This window comes from Vespa velutina, chromosome 6 (assembly GCF_912470025.1).
Source record: "Vespa velutina chromosome 6, iVesVel2.1, whole genome shotgun sequence".
Classification (NCBI taxonomy): Eukaryota; Metazoa; Arthropoda; class Insecta; order Hymenoptera; family Vespidae; genus Vespa; species Vespa velutina.
In genome coordinates, this window is record NC_062193.1 from 5,547,113 (window position 1) to 5,571,084 (window position 23,972).

The window sequence follows — 23,972 nt, forward strand, 5'->3', positions numbered from 1 at the left end:
ACAATTGTGGGATATTAGAAATAAACAAGATATTTATTATCAACGATAGAAACAAAATGTACGTATGAAGTAGACAAAATGGCGATCGATCGATCAATACTATTCACGATATATATATATATATTTATTTGTGTGCATATATATATATATATAGATCTATAGATAAAGTAAAATAAAATCAGAACGTTAGATCGATCTTACAATTTTTATTATTCTTTTAAACATTTGTAACAAATTTTTTAACAAACTTTTTGTTCTTCTTTCTCTCTCTTTTTTTTTTTTTTTTTTTTTTTTTCCTTATATCTTTAATCAAAAGGGTGGAACGATTCAAATCCGCTGAGTGCCGCCCTCTAACGAAATAGCATCGAACGAAAGACTTTCTCGAGGATGAAGGACAATTGAAACTTTCGAAAATCAACTTAAATAATTTAAATTCAAGAAGTGACGTATACGCAGATAGCGTTATACATAAGCACATACATAAGGAAATGGTGAAACAAGAGGGAACGACTTGAAAACGGAAGCGTCAAATTTGGACGTCGACATTTTGATGAGTTGAACGCGTACATATTTATGTATGTATATATGTATGTATGTATATCTGTATATATATATATATATATATATATATATATATATGTATGCATGTATGCATGTATGCATATATGCATGTACGTATGTATATATGTATGTCTTCTCTTTTTTGTTCTCTCGCGTTCATGCACTCTCTCTCCCTCTCTCTCTCTCTCTCTCTCTCTCTCTCTCTCTCTCTCTCTCTCTCTCTCTCTCTCTCTCTCTCTCTCTCTCTCTCTCTCTCTTAGTACACTCTAGATTCGAGCGCGAAGAAACAACTATTTATAAACTTGGTAACGAGGTCCTCGGTCCGATCTTATGAAACGTCGCCCTGGCAAAATTAGTTTCTCAAGACGAAGGAATATACGATCAAAAGAAGTTTTCTCTGTGGACGTAATAAATTGATCTATCGATCGATCGATTGATCGATTTTCGAGGTTGCAAAAAAAAAATATTTTCTTCGTTAAAGAACAATGTACTCACATATTGTACTTTCTCACGGTTTAACACGGTCGGTACTTAAACAAAATCCGATTTCGATATTTTAACGTGATATTGAAATTTTTTTTCATTTTTATCATTCTCACTTTAGGTATATATATATATATATATATATATATATATACTTTTTTATTTATTTTTTTTTTTTTAAATTCATACCTGCATCAATTTTTTAATTAAATTCGTTTATATTTTTTTTCTCTAGATTAAATCTTGACTCATCCTCATAACGCGATTTATATATAAAAACGGAATATCGGCGATATTCTACGAGGGGTTACTTCTATTTGTACAGCTTGGATCAAGAGCTCCCGTGTAAACTTGAAATTCAATTATTCCGGAGGGAAGAAAAAATTAGCCCCAAAATTCTCACGACGAAATTAGTCCCTAAAAAATATCTTGAAAATAATTGATCTGTTTTTCTTTTTTTTCTTCTTTTTTCTGTTTTCTTTTCATTTTTTGTACTTTATTTTGTTTTCTCTAACTCATCCAAGTGGAACTTTTGGCCCGCCCTCAACTATTTTCTTATCCGTTAATCTTTTTTCACGATAATGTCAAATAATAGGTGACAAAATATTTCGGTGAGAAAAGAAAGAAAAAAAAAAAAAAAAAAAAAAAGAAAAAAGAAAAAAGGAAAAAAAAAAAATAAAAAAGAAGAAGAAAAAGAGAAAGAAAAAGGAAGAGAATTATATCTATATTAATTGCAATCGAAACGAACGAAATAGTTTCATTGTTATCGCGAACAAGTAGAACTAACTGTTGTTATTAACATTGCGTCTATTGTAGGAAACATTTATAACAGAGAAAAGTAACTATCCTTGTCTTTTGTTTTAATTGCTATAGAAATAAAAGGATCCAATTATTATAGAAATCTCTCTCTCTCTCTCTCTCTCTCTTTCTCTCTATCTATCTATCTCTTTCTATCTATCTGTCTATTTTGTTCTATCTCTGTTATCTTTATTTAACTCTTTGAACAAGCGGACGAAACAAAGGAAAGGCCTAAAAAGGGGCCGGAAATTCGAAAGTATTTCAATTTTTTTATTTTCTTATAGAACTAGAGATATTTCGAATTCGATACTTATAAAAGACGACAATATAGAGATATAGAGGTTAGAACAAATAGAGCATAAAGTATAAAAAATAAAGTAACTAATTACCCTGTTGTAATTAGATTTAATTAATGCACGCGTGGTCGCTCGTCTCATTCATTCCTCTCCTCTGTTCCTGATGTTTTCGTGGAAAATTATCGTGCATGGACAATAGTTAAAGAATTTTATACGGGAAATTTAAAGGACCGAATCGTTTGGATTCGCATTTCCGAAACTTTTTTTTTTTTTTTTTAATCCAGTGAGAAAGGGGTAAAAGAAAATTTTTTTTGTTTTTGGAAATAATGAATCAATCTGTTCGGATTTGGATCGGATCTTCAGTTGAACGTGTCTTGACGATTTGTCTTTGTAGACGAGAAGAAAAGAGAAAAGAAAAAAAAAAAAAGAATAGGAAAGAAAAAAGAAAAATAAAAATAGAGAAAAAGATGTAGAGAAAGAGATGGGAAAGAAAAAAAAAAAAAAAAAAAAAAAAAAAAAAAAAAAGAAAGAAAGAAATTAGTTTTGCTTACGATAGACGACAGTGGTTACGGTTAAGCTCGTTTTCTTGGCAGATAGGATTAGTGCTCCAGTTTACGATCGAAGACGAATTTACGACGACAACGCCGAAGGGAGAAACTGTCCGAGCGAATAATCGAACTGAAGAATGACAAAGAGAAAGAACGAGAAACAGAGAGTGTGTGTGTGTGTGAGAGAGAGACAGAGAGAGAATTTAGGACGGAGAGGGGAAACCTAATTATATTCGCATTTGTTTAACAAAAAAATAAAAAAAAAATCGATATGTAATGTTACGTGATAAGCTCGTTAAATATATTATTTTCATATACGTAAATAAAATTAAGAAGGGGGAACATGACAGATCCTTTTAGATTTATTACAATTAGTAATTAAAAGTGTAATTGAAAACAATTGAAATATTCAACTCGTAAGACGTATTTTATGATAATAGATTTCGCAAACGGAACAATTCGAAATCGAAAGTTATATTAATCGTAATACATATTACGAATATATAATGTAATGTATATATGTAAATATAATGTATTATTTTCAATTCATACGGAATTCATAATGTGAGTCATCGTATTAATAATTTCAATCGCATCGTACGAAAGACGAGTGGAAACAGTGAATTTTTTTTCTTCTTCTTTTATTATTTGTCTTTTATTATTAAAGTGATAGGCCAGATTTGTCATTTTTTTTCTTTTTTTTTTTTTTTTCGAATAAACGCAATTAAGATCATCGTATTTACCGATACATATATATTGCATAGGATGTGAGGTTTTTTTTTTTTATCTTATTTCATTCATTTATTTAATTTTTTCTTTCTTTTTTTGTTCTCTCTCTTTCTCTTTTTCTTTTTATGGAACATCGCGATAATCGTTACGAATCCCATGGAAAAAATCCCACGGAGTTCAAGAGATTAACACGGGCATTGATCGTTGACATTTCTTGCACTTATTTTTTGTCCTATTTATTTTGTCTTCTTTTTTTTTTTTTTTTTTGTTCCGTTCTTTTTTTCTTTTTTTCTTTCTTTTTATTTTTTTTCAATAATATCCGAACAAAGCGCTAAGTTCTCAATACGTTCGTACGAGTGTCGAGTAATTCAGTGACAGCTTCAAAAAAAACAAATCCATTCTGACAATGGAGGTAATATTTTTGTTTATCGTTTTGTTCGAACGACAAATCTATTTCGTATTGTTCCGTATTATTCTTTCTTTTCTTTTTTTTTTTTTTTTTTTTCTTTTTTTGATTTCTTTTCTTTCGTTTCACTTATTCCCTTTTGTTAAGCATTTATTATAAATAAAAATTTATTATTAATAGAAAATCAATCATTGGTATTTATCGATTATGATTAAGAATAATAATCAACATCACATTTAATCGAATGAGATATGGCATTTGAATTCTACGAAAAACCATTTCCGTTTTTTTTTTGTCAAATACATACGTCACAGACAAATAGAAATGCATTAATTATATCTATGTAGAATCGCATAGACAAAAGCAAGGAATTAATTGTTACGACGGCTCGTTAGAATTCTATACATGTGTTATAATGAATATTCAAATTGTCCATTAGCGAACTTGCAATAATTAAAAACAAATCATTTAATCCATCGGTATATGCCATTTGTCACGTATTATCGATATTTAAATTCGATCGAAAGACGATTTCATTGTATAGGGAACAATTCGAAATTTTCATACTACGTATATTTTTACATCCAAATCTTTTGGATGTATCTCATTACGTTATATATAATGGAATATGTCAAATATATTTACTTTGTACTTGTAACGATAATATTCATTTAGCAACAATTAAGGAACATTTAAGGCTCGTATAAGAAAGAAGATAATATAATGAATAAATGATGATACGTGTCTTCCTGACAATAATTGGAACGATATTATGAGAGAAAATTTATGAGACTAAGTCGTATTTCTTTGGTTCGATTATAAAAAAAAATAAAAAAAAAAAAAAACGAAAAGGAAAGAAAAGAAAAGAGAAGAAACAAAAAATTGTCTCTCGATAATAACACCGACTGTCAACTCGTTCAATGACACATTTTATCATTTCTCGAACATTTTATTTGTCCTTTTTCTTTTGTTAATGGCTCGAAGCCAAAGTTACCCTTTTGGTTGTTTCTGTGTATGTGTGTGTGTGTCTCTCTCTCTCTCTCTCTCTCTGTCTCTTTTTCTCTCTTTCTCTAAGTGTGTATGTATGCATGTATTAAGAATAGATAGCTATATGTGTATCGACAGAAAGTGGGATACAAAAAAATTTCATTTGACTTCTTGTCGATGGTTTTCTCTGTTTGTTCGATGAGAAAGGACAGTTGTCTTATTACCAGAAAGAATAGGAAAGAAAGATAGAATAAAAGAAAAAGAGAGAGAGAGAGAGAGAGAGAGAGAGAGAGAGAGAGAGAAGGAGAGACTAAAATAAAATAAAGGAATGAAACATCAATATCAAGGAAGATCGATCATCTTTTATGATTGGCCGAATAGCCTCTTCTTTCATCATTGGCTTCTCGAACTATGATCAAATATTCTGCGAATCTAATAAATCTTCCTTTACCGATCAGTTGGATTCGTTCTCATGAGCTCATGAAAAATGTATTTCTTAAGTTCTCATTATTTTCTTTTTTTTCTCTCTGTCTCTCTCTTTCTCTCTCTCTCTCTCTCTCTCTCTCTCTCTTTTTCTCTCTCTCTATTTCTTCTATATATTTACTTTATTTTACATTCGACCAATTTTTTTAGAATTTATTTATCGATTATAAATTGCTCGTAAAAATGTTAAATAAATTTTATTAAAATTACACACACACACACACACACACACATATGTATATAATAAAATTCATCATTATTATATTATTTATATTTTTTTCATATTATTATATTATTTTCATATCAAAATATTTTTATCAAAGAATAATTTTTCTTTTCTCAAGAAATTTATAGTCTCATATATATATATATTATAAAAGGAAAAAAAAAGAAAAAAAAAATATATATATATATATATATATATACTTATAATATTTATCAGGGTATATCACATATATTTATTAAATTAATAAATTTTCTATTAGCCTATAAATATAAGCGCGGCTTTATTATAATTAATATTTCTTTTTTTCTTTTTCCTTTTTTTTTTTTTCAAGTATTTCAAGATGAAATTGTTCAAACTTTTGTCGAGGAAAAATTGTGTTCGATCAGTGCAAAAAAAATTCACCTTGTAAAACGTTCTCATTTGTTATTCCGTGCGATATCATCGGTATAGTTATATAGTCGGGACGATTACTTTCTCAAAAGGGAAGAGAGAATGCATAAGTTTTACGTCACGTAGAAAGGAGTATAACGTGTTTATCGAATGCGTTTCATGGAAGGATTATTCAATGAATTTTCGTGAAATAATACGTAAAGCTTAAGAGTCGGTAGTTGTGGAACATAAACGTGAGATGTTAAGTCCAGATGAAATGTGGCAGAGAAAAAGAAAAGAGAGAGAGAGAGAGAGAGAGAGGGAGGGAGGGAGAAAGAGAGAGAAAATGTAAAAATGGATAAATTATGTCATATTCAAAACGAGGCACGTTAAATGATGCAAAGAAGAATGAAAAAAGGAAAAAAGTAAAATAATAAAAATGTTATATGTTCAATCCTTCGAAAGGAGGAAGAAAAAAGAAGAAGAAGGAGATGAGGAAGAAGAAGAAAGAAAAAAGAAATACAAAGAGCAAAAAAAAGCAAAAAGAAAAATAATTCTTACTTGTCAGCTGGACATGGTTACCTTGAAAGCTGGCAAATGTTTCGCTCGTTATTGGCTCTGTTAAGAAAGCAAACGAGAGGAACAGAGAGATAGATAGATAGATAGATAGTTAGAGGGAGAGAGAGAGAGAGAGAGAGAGAGAGAGAGAGAGAGAGAGAGAGTTGGCAACGATCTCGGTGATTTTCATCATGGCGTGAAATCAACGGTAACACAGTCGACGTTTTACTGCGGTCTTTTCCCAGTTGTGTTTTTCGAGGATTAATTTAAGAGAGGAAAATTTGATAAATAAACGCATATACGCTGAACTAACTACTATGTGATGTTTTATAAAAGAAGAGAGAGGGAGAGAGAAAAGAAACAAGAAAAAAGATCGAAAACGATCGGTATTTTTTGTTGTCCGAATTATCAGGAGATTTATTGATAACATTGCTCGTTCAAACAATTTGTAATTTTTAAATTAATTGTTAACACAGATATCTGTATATATATATATATATACGTAGGTAGGTAGGAAAATAGGAATGTATTCTAAAGCTCTGTTCATTAGTTTATCATCAATTCGTTCGTGTTTACATTTTGGTTTATGTTAGCTGATACGTATCTACGAAGAAAGGTGATGTAACAAGTAAATTAGTCGAGCATAAGACATCGTAAGAGTCGGTCACGTTTCTTTTAAAGCTTACGATTAATACGCGTATGTTATATATATGTATATATATATATTTTTAATTGGATTTCGAGTAGATTTTATTTCGATTAAAATAATAAGATATTAATTTTAATTATTTTTAATTGTTTATTATTATATTTTCATTTATGTTCCATTAATTATCGAATAATAAATATCAATATCATATTATTAAACGATAAATACAACCCGTATATATTATAAATAGATAGATATTTAGATACGAAATGCAAAATACAATGAAATGATAATTGTATTACTTATCATTATATATATATACATTCATATATATATATATATATATATATATAATATTATTTTTAAATTAGATAATAAGAGCATTATAACTAACGCGATTCTAATAATAATTTTATTAGAATCGCATTAGTTATAATGCTCTGAATATGAACACTTTGGTGGGGATAGTAAGAACTTTAGATGGTTATACAAGCTTAGTTCTCAAAGGGTCAAAAAGATCAGCTGATTGAAGTGACAGGCAACGAAGAAGAGGAAAAGAGAAAGAAAAAAAAAGAGAGAAAGAGAGAGAGGGAGAGAGGGAAAGGTAGAGGTAGTCTAGAGCGTCGTAAAATAAAGTCTCGAAGGTGATAGTTATTGGAAGTTAGTGCGAGCTTCGTGGCGAGCCAAGTGCTTTTCGAAGCTACTTTCCCTTACTTGTCGTCATTGTCGTCATCGTCATCGTCGTCGTCATCTTCGTCTTCGTCGTTTTCGTCGTTGTTGCGAAAGTTTCACGTGCTTTGGGAAGGTACGCGTGCCATTCGACTTTCTCACTCTGTCTCTGTAAGGAAAGTTTTCGCTTCAACGAGGAAGACACGACGAATCAAAGAAGAATTTTATATAGGCATCTCTCTCTCTCTCTCTCTTTCTCTCTCTCTCTCTCTCTCTCTTTCTCTCTCTCTCGAAATTCCTTTCACGTAAATTCTACGTATATTGTTCAGAGAGAAAAAGAGAGAGAGAGAGAGAGAGAGAGAGAGAGAAATAAAGAGAGAAAAAGAAAGAAAGAATTTATTGAATTATTCAATTATTCTTAATAAGTCTATTTGATGATTTATCAAGCATAATAATTAAAAAAAAAGAAGGAAGAAATAATTGCGAATACCTTCTTTATATATATATATATATTTTTTTTTTTCTTTTCTTTTTTTTTTTTTTTTTCTTTATTTTAGCACAGAACGTTAAAAGGATCGACGGAAGGCAATAAAAAAGAAAAAAAAAAAGAAAAAAAAAAGTTTCGACGTAAAAAAATTATCGTTTATTATCATACACCAGACTATATTTATCAAAGATTTAACAGCTGGTTTCTATGAATTTATTTAAAGATTTATAAAGGATAATAATTGCGGCGAATGATAGAAAAAGTAAATAAAAAGAAAAGTAAAAAATACGAATGTTTTCTTTATATTTTTTCCATCTTCTTCTTCTTTTTTTTTTTTTTTTTTTATTTTATTTTATTTCAGTCCGGCACTTTGAATCGTCAAAAAAAAGAAAAAAAAGATCGACGAGGAAATAAAGAGGAAAGGGGGAAAATAAAAAAAAGGAGAAAGAAATAAGATTTTGAGGAAAATTATCGTCGACTATTATCCGTATAATTGCATTTATCAAAAAAAAGAAAAAGTGTAGGATGAAACGAATTTGCCGTTATCAACATACAGGCGTTAAACATTTTTAAAAAAACGGCATAAATCGATAGATCTATTTTCAAATTTTCATTTTGTCGAAAATCTCTTTATACATGTTTTCGTCGTCAGGAGTATAGTAATTTACTCGCAATTAATTTAGTACGGACTAGTAGGCACCTGATAGATTTTCATAGTTATATTTTTGTTTTTCTTCTTGAACGTGTGATAAATCAAATCCGGAAGAATTAATAGTCGTTAAAACGTAGGTGTTTAAAAGTAGGAGAGGATCATTTCGTTGTTCTAACTATATCGTTTTATTCATGATAGATTACGTACTATACGCGATCGTATTTGTCATCTAATATTTACTATTATCCAAGTATATGCGTTTCAGAGAGAAAGAGAGAGAGAGAGAGAGAGAGAGACAACTAACATATAAATTCGACAAATACGTGTATATGTAAATTTTCGAAGGTGTATGCATGGATATACGTTCGTCTACAATGTTCTGATTTACATTTTGTATAATTAATTTATCAATAGCTCGATATCGTTCGAGAATAAAAACAATCGTGAATTTTTATTCGCCAATAAACTCATAAACTAACAAATTAATCATTTTGATGAGTTTTTCGAACGGTTAGATTTTTTTCTTTTTCTTTTATTATACGAGTAGTATGAAAAAAAGGGATGAGAAAAGAAGAGAAAAGAAAAGAATAGAAAAAAGATAAGATAAGATAACGAAAGAAATTTGGTACTTTCGATTCCAAGAGGAACAGTTAGGGTCGAGGGTAAAATAATTCAAGATCGTTAAGACCATTTCAAAGCTTTAAATCCAACCCCAACTAATCCGAACCGAGTGACTTTCCCCATTGAATATATATATATATATATATATATATATATATATATATATATATATAAAATAGTGTCTTTCATTAGTTGGTATTTAGTTCTCTCGTGTTAGATCGATCCTACCATTGTATTTGTTACGCGAAAACCAAGATAATAATCCTCTTTGATCCTTCCGAGCCTCTTGGAATTGTTATTATCGTTTAATAGAATAGAGAAATTTAGAATGAAATGTATTCGACATTTTGTGATTAGATTTCACGTTATTTTAAAAATATCAATAATAATTATTCGATTGATCTTAAATTAGATCGTTAAAAAAAATCATCTCCTCACGACAATTGAATCTGCAGCAATTAAAATAATTTTTATTTTTATTTTAATTATAATTATAATAGTAATTATCGATTCGTTTAAACAAAAAAAAAAAAGAAAAAAAAAAAAGAAAAAAGAAAGAAAGAAAAAAAAAAAAGAATTGAATCAGATCCGATGATAAAATATTTCGTTGTTTAATAAATTAAATAATATAAGAATAATAATCTAAGATGAGATAATATAAATTTAGATAAAATGGTGATAATCACGGTTGTAATAATTAAATAAAATCGAGGATGGTAATAAAAATGACTTACCGGTTTGGACGAGTTTGAGAGCGTTGACATTATGCTGTTTAAGGGAATCATTTAGATTCGGTTGTGTGAGATCCTTCAAAGGATTGTTAGCAGCAATGGCGGCTGCGGCGGCTGCGATGGCGGCCGCAGCGGCGGAAGTATCGTCGCCAGCGTTATTCCGATTGTTTTGCATATTCTGGCCTTTTTTTCGAGGCACCTGCCTCGCCTTATCACGAGAGACGTTATCGTTATCGTTATCGTAACGTGATTGCTGCTCCCTTTTTTTGGATTTACCACCTTGTTGCTTAATCTTCTTGATTTTCTTTTTATTATTATTATTATTATTCTTATTATTATTATTATTATTACTATTATTATTATTTTTATTATTATTATTATTATGATGATTATTATTATTATCCTTTTTACGTACACTAATTGAATTAACTTCTTCTATTCTCGTTCGATCGTCGTATTCATCAATTTTATCAACTACGACAGATTTGACGCAACCCGAACGACGATAATTATGATTTCGCTCGTGATAAACACTCGAACTCGACGAAACTGAATTAGTCCCGTTAATGTTCAATGTCAATGGCTCGAAAGACTCGCGAAAAGGATTCTCATATAATCGAAGAAGCTCGTCAAGCGGATAGATGACGTACATTCCAAGAAATCGCGAATCTCCTTGATCGCAATGTCCAATAAATCCTCGTAATCAATTTCCTCGATATTATTCTCGTTATGTTCGATGACTCCGTCGTATTCACGAATTTTTTTAATAATCCCGTCGAGCCTGTCAAACGTTTTGTTACCTTCGATAATGATACGATCGTCTTTAAAGCTAACGTTATCGATATCGTTGATAATAATTTTCTCGATAGATCTTCCTCCGTTATTGCCAATGACAATGATGATGAAATTGTTGCTGCTATTGTTGCTGCTGATGATAAAGATGATATTGTTTTCCACGATCTGGCCAGAGCCAACATTCCTATCCAACGAATCATCCTTGACAATACCTTTCCGATCGGTTGTCGAGCGGCTCTCCACGAGGAACCGCATCTTTTACACGATCTCTTTTGATCCCTCCAGTTTGGATCTTTTCTTCTGGATTCTTCTTTTCTTTTTTCTTTTTTTTTTTTTTTTTTTTTTTTTCCCCTATCACTTCAGCAACAAATTTCTACTCGTCATCTGTAATCAAAAAAGAACATGGATATTTTCGTTTATATTTTATCGTCGATGAAAAAAAAAAAAAAAAAAAATACATACGTACGTATATAGTCGTCGAATACATTAATACATTATAATAAATAAATTTATTGTCAAATGCGATGACATTCTTTCAAGGATAATATGAAAATTACGACGAAATGTAGGATTATTCTTTGACGAGATCTGACAAAGTCATAGGGATTTGTCAATATCGGGAATTTCGTTGAGCGTGCAATGAGTGCGATTAAAACGAGGAGGATTTGACGAAGGAAATAATGGAATAATTAATTTAAATCGGTGACGTATAATTCGATAAATTCTTTTTATCAAAAAATGAAGAGAAAGAGAAAGAGAGAGAGAGAGAGAGAGAGAGAGAGAGAGAGAGAGAGAGAGAGAGTCGGATAATTTGATAATTTAATTTAGAGACAGCCGCAATAGAATGCGATTACATTTAAATCTGAAATCTTTTATCACTTCTTGTCGTTTCGTAATTTAAATAAAAATTTCATTATATACGTTTTATAATATTATGATTATTTGATAAATATTTGATTTAATTCTAAGGATGAGATTTTTTACAAGCTTTTTACATTTGTAAAATGAAATTATTCTGAAAGACGAACGGAACATTTGCGTGTTCTAGGAAGTAAACGAATCAAATTTAACGATTTACCCTATAAATTCTTCTTGAATACTTTACGAGAGTTTATTTAAAGATGGCTGGTATATAGAGAGTACAGACGTTGATCATTATTCGCTTACTTTGTCTAACGTCATGACACACACACACACACATACGTGCTTTAATGTGTACGTGTTTCCTATCGAACGAAGAACCATATGCTTATACTCGAAATCGATCGATCCAATTTTCCCTTTTCGTTTTGCGAAATAAATTCTAATCTTTTATTTTATCTCGATTATTTAGATAAACCTTACGTGAACGTATGTATCTATTTCTTCGTTAAAAAAAAAAAAAAAAAGAAAAAAAAAGAAGAAAAGAAATAAGAAAAAAGATATATATTTGAAATTAACTCTTTAAAATGCTTTAAAATTGAAACATGTACATAGAGGATATTTAATAATTTATTATTGTGATATTAATATATTATTAATCATTAAAAACTCTTGTGACACTTTATCTTTTTCTCTTCTTCTTCTTTTCTTTTCTTTTCTTTTCTTTTTTTTTCTCCTTCTATCCTGTGGACGTTGCATTAGCCGAATGAAATTTCTTGAGATAAATTTCGAAAAGATGTCTAATTAACATACTTTCTTTCTTTTCTTTCTTTGTTTTTTATTTATTTTTTCTTCCTTCCTTTTTTTTTTAACCACTCTACGTAGATTGGATCGAAACTCGAAGGTCGTTAATTATCAAGATATACACATGATAATAATAAACTCGATTACTATTAACACACGCGACAAACACGCTCTGATTACGTACAAGGTATAATCTCTCTCTCTCACACACACACACACACACACACACACACACATACACACATACACACTTATATGTACAAGCATACGCACAAACACATTTTCACGTTGAATATAGTACGATCCAATTTCGAGTAAATATCTCGCATAAAGTGGAAGTAAAACCTTGGTTAACACGCAGCCCCGGAAATTATTAATGTTGTCGGGTGAGATTAAATAATTAGTTGATTCTATGCTATCATAGTTTTAAACTGATAAAAAGAAGATATATATATATATATATATATATATATATATATATATAAAATTACTCGGTCAGTTGCGAGCGAAGACATTTTTTGTATAATAAAAAAGGAAAAGAAAAAAAAAAAGGGAATTAGAGAAAAAAGAAGAAATTTCGCTCAAACAAGCGCACGCGCGCGCGAGAGTGCACGCCGCGAAACATTCACGTTTGCAAAGAAAGAAAGAAAAAAAAAACAAAAAAGAAGGATATTTTTAACAGAGAAATCGTATTTAGAGCAAAGGGTGAATAGAAAAGGAACTCATGCATCCATTTTAAAATGCACGCAAGGCTAAGTAGCGACGTTTCTCTCTCTCTCTCTCTCTTTCTGTCTCTTTCTTTCTCTCTCTCTCTTCTTTTGGGGCTAAACACGCGCGTATAATTACGCGAATAATAAAAGATAGTGAGAGAGCAAGTAATTTTTTCTTTTCTCTTTTTTCTTTTTTCTTTTCTTTTTTTTCTTTTTTTTTTTTTTTTTCATACGCATTGCTACGAAAATGGCATTAACAATAAAAATAAGAATTTGTATTTCTTTTATTATGTAAAAAATTATTCATATTTCTTAGAAGATAAGATAAAACACTTTGATGATATACAAAGTATCGTACCTTTTAGAAAATATATTTCTCTCTCTCTCTCTCTCTCTCTCTCTTTCTCTGTCTCTCTGTCTCTCTGTCTCTCTTTTTCTCTATTGCAAATTTCTTTCTTCCGTATGAAAGTTTTACTTTCTTCCCAGTGAGAACGAATTGTTCGAACATACGAATTTATTTTTATTAGTCACAAGAGTAACACATCAATCCCTCGATATTCACAGCCGTCTATACATTTACTTTTTTTTTTCTTTTTTTTTTTTTTTTTTTTCGTTACATAACAATGAAATATTTCTGTTTGTACAAAAGCTACGAAAAATGAAAAGAAAAGGAGCAAGTTGAAGGAATAGTTTTTAATAATATCGAGATATAGGAACATATGTACATATTTATATACATACGTATACACATACACATATATTGTCCTTCATACTTTATGTTCCTTTATAAACGGATGTGAAAGGTTATGAAGATTTACGAGAATATTTGTCCCTATTCGGAAAAAGATAACAGTAGACATACTCCAAAGGGAAACACTATTTCCCTTTTTCTTTTTCTTCCATTAGGCCTATATATATATATATATATATATATAAATGTATATTTATCTATAATAAATTCTTTGGATTATCGTGGAAAGCTTTTTTCTTTTTTGCTATTATTTACTTTTTTTTTTCCTTCGAAGATTTTCGTTAGATAAAAGGGAAAACTCGATTCTTGTTATCATATCGAGGAGAATGAGGTAAACTTACTTTAGATATTACTTTCTAAACAGATCCACGGTTAAGCTTTGAAAATTGTTTTCTTACATGGAATATAAATTTACGTATGTACATATATGTGTATACACAGATATTCAAGTAGAAAAGAAATGATATTTCGGAAAAATGTATCGGATATTGCATCCGATATTTAAATTTAATTTGAAGTCACGATATAATATATCAAAGAGAGTATATTCTCTTTACATATATATGTATATAGTCTAATACAATTGTATATATATATATATATATATATACGATGCGTTTATATAACCTACAAAGAATATTTTATATTTTAATAGATTTTTGTTAAACAAATGTCAATATTTAAAGTACTCTCTCATTATCGAATAAATGTCGGTATTATTAACAGAGAAACGTAATCTCGACAACGAGATGAGGAAATTATTTATTTATTTATTTGTTTGTTGATTCATTTATTTATTTATTTATTTAAATATTTCATTTATTTATTTGTTATATGAAAAAATTAAGCTCACTGAGATCCCACGCTAGACATAGGATTTACATTGTCGAGATGAGATTTACCAAGGAAAAATGTCTAATTAATTTGTTTTTACCGACGTTATCAACATTAAAAAGTATTATAATGTCGCAATATGGTTACCATATAAACGCGGAAGAGAAGTAATTGTTTTTGGTCGTGAAACATAATAAAAATCTACTCTTTGTTAATTTTTCTCTCTCTTTCTCTCTCTTTCTCTTCCTCTTTCTCTCTTTCTCTCTCTCTCTCTCTCTCTCTCTCTTCATCTTTCTTTTCCTCTCTTCCGCTCGCACGTGTGCACGCAAAAGCTTTTGTGTTTCTCTAGTGGTCCTTGTCATTAGGTTCACAATATAATTGAATATTCTCTATAGAAAAATTAAATGTGCTTATACATTTGCCCTTTGACATTATTATGTACGTAGGTATAATTAACAATTTTATTGTCAAAAAAAGAAAAATATATATATATATATATACATATCTATGAAGTATATACATAGATATAAGTATATATAGAATTATTATTACCATTACCATTTAATACATTTACGAATTTTATAAGCCGATCAAACGAAAATCTCTTTTAATCGTGTGCATGTATTTCCATATATATATATATATATATATATACATACATTCAAACTTTATCATCTCTTCTATTTCGTTTGAAAACGATTAGCTATCAGCGCTTTGCCAGCTGTTGTCTAGATTAACCTGTATAAACTGAAAACTGTGGAGATAAATACCTTTTTTAGATCATAATATTTCTTCTCGGTAGATCGAATGATAAAAATTTGTGCGCTAGTGAATTATGAAAAAGAAAAAAAAAAAAAGAAAAAAAAAGAAAAGAAAAAAGGAAAAAGATATTAAAGAAAAAGAAAGAGAATAGAAAGAGAAACGTAAAGAAAGAGAGGAAAAAAGATATTGTCGGATTACGAGGAAGGTTCGGAAAAAAAAAAAACGTTAAAACTAAGTGATTTTTATGGGAGCACAATTATAGTCTAATATGGGGAGGCTTTCAACGTTAAAGTGTAGCACTTAAAGCAATCTCTCTCTCTCTCTCTCTCTCTCTCTCTCTATCATTCTATCTAGCTATATCTCTCTTTCATCCCGTAGGACAACGTGGTTCACATCTAACTAATAAGGGCGATCTTTCGTTATGAAATAATATTCTATAATGAAATGCATTATGTATTAACCGCCACGTACTTTAGTCTTCGCCATATGTTGTACCTTCGAAAGGGACTTTGTACCTAATTAGATCCTCTTTGCATATTTTTTTTCTTCTTTCTTCTTCTTTTACATTATTCTTTATTCAAGAGCAATGAGAAAAGAAAAAAAGTCGAGTAAAAGATCTTTTTTCGTATCCATTTCTCTCTCTCTCTCTCTCTCTCTCTCTGTCTCTCTCTCTTTTTCGTTTCATCGATATATATATATATATATATATATTTATTTATTTATTTTTTATCGTTGTTCGAAAAAAAATAAAGCAAAGATAAGGTAAAAAATATTTATTACATATATATATATATATATATGTATGTATGTATGTATGTATGTATTAATAATTCCAATTCTGACTTGTTTATAAAAGAAATACAGAGAAAATTTCGTTCGAAAGTTAAATTAGAGTAGATATGTAGATAAACGTAAAGGCAAGAAGGAAAGTAGGTAAATGAAAAATTTGCTCAATCAGGACTACAGGGGGAAGAGGCTCGTTTGATGTTCCGACCGCATAAATAATACGATTAGAGAAAACGAGTAACTATATACCGGTTAAATTGAATTAATGGAATTAAGGATGGAATATAGCATAGGGTACAGTTATTAAAATCTATCATAACCTGGTACAAGTTTTACGACTGGTGTATTAAAGTTGTTGCCTTCTATAATAATAGAATTAATTTAATTATTCATAACATTGTTACCCGATTGTAACACGATTCTCGCTACACATTTCGTGTAACGAAAACAGACAACGAGAGAAATTTCAACATATTTAATTGTTATACATACATACATACATATACATTTACATATATACGAACACATATATATATATATATATATATATATATATATATATATATATGTTTCTATAGTTGAATAAAATAAAAAAACTTTTTAATCAATGAGTATGTACATTGACAAAAAAAGGCAAAAAAGAAAAAAGAGAAAAAGAGAAACTGTTGCTTTGGCAAAAACATATAGAAGGAGAGGTTGAGGGTGGATATATATAATACAGGTCTTAATGGTCTTTAAGGGTCAGTAATTACTTCGACCGTCGAATCTCAACCCTTAACCTTCTTCACTTAACCCTTTACCACTCATCAATTAATTATCCAAGAAATTTCTGAGAGTCTGAATGTAATTAAGAAACTCGTTTCTGCATTGATCTCTTCCTCGAGGATTCTTCTTAGACCAGAGACCTAGACTAGATTTTTTTTTATTTTCCTTTTTTTCTTTTCTTTTTTTTTTTCTTTTCTTTTCTTTTCGATTTACCTTTTTAAAGAATTCATACTAGAATTAATCTATACATAGACAGCTTTAACGTGTCGTCTTGAAAGCATTGTAATTGTATTATCATAAATTGCAAATTTTTTCCTTCGAACGGAAATATATATATATATATATATATATATATATATACTTTCTTTTTTTTGATTATTAATTCTTTTTCAATTTTTGTTTTTAAAAAAAAGAAAAAAAAAAGAAAGAAGAAGAAATGAAAAAAATAGAAAAAAGAAAGAATGTCTTCTTACTCCTTAAGTTATACTTGTTTGAGAAACGTTAGAAGTGACATTGAATTAAATGAAGTAGAATTAAAAGAGATGATATACTCCGGTAATAGACTGACTGTATGCTTTACAAGCATTTGGTATTAGAAACATACTAAATGCACCGTGAAATGCCGACTTGCAGGTGTTATTAAAGCCGACAGAAATTTTCTACTGTACATATGTATATTATATATACGTATAAATATATGTATATGTACACGTATATATACGTGTAACCGTATATACGAGAGAGAAACCTTTCTACTGTCGAAAACTTTAATAACTTTCGCGTACCGTCGTAAAACTCGTGCGTATATGTATTAGAATTCAAGTGACGCAATGTGAATAGTATCTGTGATATGAATGAAAAAGATCTACTTTTCAATATCGTCCAAGGAATCTAATATCTTGGGATCACAAACCGTAGATTTTTAATATATAAAAAATATGTATATATACACATATATATATATATATAAAATTATAATATACAAATTAAAATTTTATTAGTGTTTCAGATGCGCATAGATACTTCTATGTATATATATATATATATATATATATATATATATGTATGTATGTATGTATGTGTGTATGTGTGTGTGTATCGATTATCAAATCTACTTACTTATGGAAACTAATATCTCTGAACCATAAATTAATAATACGATATAAACAAAAAGATAATAATAAAATTAAAATTTCATTATTTCGTTTGATTACAATGCTCATGAAAATTAATATCTTTAATTTATAAATCTATTGTGTGATATGTACAAAATAGAAAAAAAACAAAAAAAAAAAGAATAATATTAATTTCATTGATGATTCGATTGCGCGTACACAGATACGTATATTCAACATACGTGTATGTATTTACACATATATATATATATATATCCATTGTGTAAAATCTACTTTCAAACGAAACTAACGCTAGAGTTTCGAGTAGAGTATAATTAAATAAGTTCCTGGATATGGATAATATTTCAACGGCAATAGAAGGCAAGCAAGAGAGAATGGTGTAGGCCCCACGATGTTAGTATGTCCTATCTATTTATTTTCTGAATTAATTTCAGAGATTAGACCAATCATAATTCTGTTCTCGTTTAGATATTCACGAATTCGAAACTTATAAATCGCGGTATATATATATATCGAGGATTTCATGAAAATTTTAAAAGTAAATCGTTCGGTGATTTTTTTTCTCTCGTGAAAAATTTTCGTTGAAAGATCGAAAGACTCGTTGCATTCGACGTGACCAAAGAACGAAAAGCTTTTTCTCTATATACGGATATCTATAATATATGTATCTGTATTCCATTTTTGTTGGTCACCTTTTATTTCTCTCTTTCTCTCTTTCACTCTCTCTCTCTCTCTCTCTCTCTCTCTTTCTCACTTTCGGTGTACGTCACATTTGTCGTTTAAAATTCATTTTATTCAACTGTCGTCTACAGAAGAATTGAAAATCACCATAAATAATATCTACCCTGTTGTCATCCGTACGATATAATATTCTATTGTGATAATATTAATTTTTATAATTTGCTGACGATCGGGCATTGATAAGTTATCCGTTTGAAATATATTTTTTTTTTTCACATTATCTGCTGAAAGTGTTTGAAAATATAGCTGAAAAGTCATGACGATTTTTATCTTCTATATATATATATATATATGTGTGTGTGTGTGTGTGTGTGTATATATGCATAGTAGATAAGTAAATAGAAATGTACTTATATAGATGTGCCTGTATATACCTGTAGTTATATCCTGATTATAGGAAAAAATTCAACGTCAAATAACATTGGTATTAGTTAACTAGCTATTCGTGTTCCATGCCAGTTGACACTTAAGAGACCGAAGACATTTTTCTGCGTTTTTCGATCGAAGGATGTAAAGTCGTCGTAATCGTGTCAAAGCTGTGCCAATCGAAAAAGAGGCCATGTAAATACGTTGCCTTGAGGGTGAGCGCGAGCGCGGGGCTTCTTTGTGGGGACCGGGGAGGAGGGGGGGGGGAGGTTCTGTAAATACGTATTTTAACGATTCAAACTTTTAGTTTATTTCAACGTCATCGAAAACGTCAGGGCAAAAAATCGTTTAGACCAACGATTATCGAAACGATTCGTCCCGCGGGAAATCCTTTTGGCTCCGATAAAAAAAAAAAAAAAAAAAAAAAAAAAAAAAAAATAAAGAAAAAACGAAAAAAAGAAAAGGAAAAGAGAGAGAGAGAAAAAAAAAGAAAAAATAATTCAACTATTACGCTTTAAATCCTGAGGATACTAATATTACCTAAAAATTCTGTTGTTTCGCATTGAGTCCTGAGGGTTCTATCGAAAAATTCAAGTGTCCCGCGGGAAGCTTTAAAGTTTTTATCAAAAAAAAGAAAAAAAAGAAAAAAAAAGGAAAAAAAAGAGGAAGAGAGAGAAAAAAGAGAAAAAAAGAGAAAAAAAAATAATCTCTTTGTTACGCCTAACCGTAACAATATTCGTCGAATTATTATTATTATTATTATTATTATTATTATTATTATTATTGGAACGATATTATATTATTCGTGTTAGGGACAAAAAGGGACGAATCGAAAAAGTCAGGCTTACCGGAGGATGTGATCAGTTATTTAAAAAAAAATATATACTGGGTTCTACGATCTGTGGAAAATATTTTGACGGAATCAAAATTTTTCGGATCAAAAACAAATACTTTTTTTTTTTAAATCCCTGGTACAGACATGAAACTCCGATCGTTCGTGTAAACAAAGAAATCTCGCACAATCGTCTTTTTCGTTTTTCGAACTCACTAATCTCCCCCCTCCCTCCCTCTGTCCCGACGTCTTTCTTTATTTTTTCTTTCTTCTCTCCCACCCTCTAACTCCATACCCTCCCGACCCTTTTGTTTTATCTCTCGTCCTTTTTCTTTTTCGCATCACATTTATTTATCTACTGTTTTCCTTTTTTATTTTATCTTTTCTTTTCTTTTCTTTTCTTTTCTTTTCTTTTCTCTTTTCTTTTAAACACGTCGACCTCGTTTTATTTTTCCGATATAAACGAAAGAGGTAAGAGAGAGAAAGAGAGAGAGAAGAAGAAAGAGAGAGTGAAAGATAGTACGATGCTTATCAAAGCGCATCTTGGAACTACTCGCTGTTTAAAGAGACTGGATCAATGCGAGTCTCTTTTTTTTCCATTGGGCCTTTCTCTTGAAGAATTTAAATCGATTCCCTTGTCCATTTATCGGGAGAATACGACTAGGTAGATAAAACCAAATTGAGTTTCGATCGCCGAGCTGTCAACCTCATGCTCTTTCTTTCTTTCTTTCTTTCTTTCTCTCTTTCTCTCTTTCTTTCTCTCTTTTTCTCTTTTTCTCCCTTTTGAATATACATATATGAACGTACACGTTATATATAAAAAAATGATCTCGATTTAACGATCTAAAATAAAGATCGACGAAAGTATAAACTTTTGTATAATACCAATGATACTTAATAATAATAATAATAATAATAATAATAATAATAATAATAATAATAATGATAATGATAATGATAATATTATAGAAATAAAAAGAAAGAGAGAGAGAGAGAAACTATGAAAATAGGTAATTAAAGAAATTAGCAGAATAGAACAAACAGACATAACGCGAATGCGTTTAGAGAGAGACCGAGAGAGAGAGAGAGAGAGAGAGAGAGAGGGGTGAGGAGGATAGTACGGGCAATTTTCCTTTTTCTTATTCTTTTACATATATACATAGATTTGTATATACATATATGTATGTACGTATGAAACTGGAGTTTTGCCAGAACGACCGATATTCCAGAACGCTGAACTTCGTTTATTTCTCGAGGAGGCCGCGTGTCTTATAAGATATAAATATTTACGATCTCGTTGCTCGACTTCGAGAAGCTTGGGGTTAAAGCGTAAAATAGATTTCTTATTCTCTCTCTTTCTCTCTCTCTCTTTCTCTCTCTGTGATTTTGCAAAGTATCTACGCACGTGCATAAGTATTTATCTTTCATTTCTAGTTGTTCCTTCGAACAATTCCATCTCTCTCTCTCTCTCTCTGGGAAGCTTCTTGGTTCATGCAAGCATAAACAAAAGGGAAAAAAGAAAAAAAATAAGAAGGAAAAAAGAAAAGAGAGGAGAAAGAAGAAAACTCAAGGAGGGAGAAAAAAATGAACAAAAAAAAAAAAAAAAAAGGAAAAAAAAAGGGGACAAGAAAGAGGAAAAAAATCAAAGAGAAAAGAAAAAGAAAAAGAGGAGAATTATTTATTTCTTTTCTAATCGACAAAGATTTCCCTCGGCGAACGCCATCGAAAGTCAATTAATTCGATGTCGCCTTCGATCGTTCCTTCTCTACCATACTCTACGCTTCGGTTAACCAAGATTCTGTACAAAATTTCCAATAATTCTGCTATCTTCCAGGAAGATAAAATCCTATTGGAATCGAGAATCCCTGATGGATTTCTTTCGTGAAAAATGATCTAGGTAACGAGAAGAAAAGAGATGAATATAGAAGAAATAAAAAAAAAAAAAAAAAAAAAAAAAAAAAAGTAAGAAAGAAAAGAAAGGAAAAAAAAACTAACGTCCCGAAGTAAGTCAGTCCAATTATTATATTATAATAATATACTATTACACTGTTATATTAAATATTATCTATTATAAATTGTTACAATATTATATACGAAGAAAAAAAAAAAAGGATCTTTATATATCAATTTCCAATCTATCCTAATCGAACGGATATAATATCGATGTACCGATCGAAATGTCATCTAGCAAATACTTAAAGATTAATTTTAACGAAATTATGCTATTAGAGTTTACGTAAAATTTCTTCCTTTGTAAAGTTTTCTACGTGTACGGAAGTGAACGGAGAGTTAAAGTACGGGAAGTGAAAGAGAGATGAGAGAGAGAGAGAGAGAGAGAGAGAGAGAGACGATTTCTCTACCTTGATCAGTGATGTGAAATTACCATGCAAATTCGCTTAATCTTGTCATATACTCTCTCTCTCTCTCTCTCTCTCTCTCTCTCTCTCTCTCTCTCTCTCTCTCTCTCTCTGATAGACTTGTATCGAGCTAAAAGAAACTTCCATTCTTTAGAAAAATATAGAACAACCGACGGAGTATATAGTGCTCGAAGACTTAAACTCATCGTTGCGACTTAATTCGCAATTTTTTTATCGATATTTTTCAAGCCCCTCCCTTTTCTCCCTCGTTCCTTTCCCACTCTTCTCTCCCTCACTACCTCTCTTCCCATTTTATCTTAGATACATGCGCTTACGAAGATCACCTTGGTAATAATAAAACTACGATAAAAGTCCCTATTGTATACGAACGTATTATTTAACAGGCTAACATTCATGGCTCACTGGCAATGGTTTACCAAAAATACATCTGCCATTGCTTTTGTATACCCTCGCGAGCACGTACTTACTTACTTACTTACTTACTTACTTACTTACTTACTTACTTACTTACGATCAATACGTTCGAATGAAGAATTTATTTGTTATACAATATCTCTCTCTCTTTCTCTCTCTCTCTCTCTCTGTCTTTCTCTCTTTCTTTCGCTCTCTTTCTCGTCGATTTTTTGACTTTCGTCATCATCCTCATCATCATCATCATAATCGTCGTCGTCATCGTCATCGTCATCGTCTTTTTAATTTTTCTTTCGAGAAACGAAATCGTGAATTATAAGTTTTTCCTTTTATCAAGAATTAACTTATCAATTAACAAATATTAGCATTAACTATTAAATTTATTTTTTTATACGAAACAAAACAAAAAGTATCGAAGAAAGAGATAGATAAAGAAAGAGAGAGAGAGAGAGAGAGAGAGGAAGGGGGGGGACAAGGGAAGTTGAAAAAGAGCACACAAAAGTTTCGAATTAGCAATCTCTTGTTGACATTTAATTCGGTCTGCTTTACGCCCTTCCCACTACCCTTCCACCACCACCATTATTCTATTCAAAAACATATACACATAGAGATAGAAAGAGATAGAGATAAAGATAGAGATAGAGGGAGAGAAAGAGACAAAGAGAAGGAGTAGAAGTTTCAATTTCATTCGATCAACGTCAGCTAGTGTACTCGTTAAATTAAAGGTGGTAGAAACCGCAATAGAGAGAGCCAACGTCTGTGGTATACCCTTTGTAACTCGTTCATT

General features: G+C 30.2%; 1 protein-coding gene across 9 annotated transcripts in view; it reads right to left on the reverse strand.

Annotated features, from left to right (window-relative positions):
• Nucleotides 1-23,972, reverse strand: part of LOC124949684 — a 67,048-nt gene that overhangs the window by 34,337 nt on the left and 8,739 nt on the right. For 8 of the 9 annotated variants that reach the window (XM_047495245.1, XM_047495244.1, XM_047495240.1 and 5 more), the window contains one exon: nt 10,257-11,432. In XM_047495245.1, coding sequence (XP_047351201.1) covers nt 10,257-10,905 — 649 coding nt within the window. In that variant the 5' untranslated portion in view covers nt 10,906-11,432. Of the gene's footprint in view, nt 1-7,807; nt 7,932-10,256; nt 11,433-23,972 lie in introns of those variants that run through there. The other variant, XM_047495247.1, reaches the window with a different exon arrangement.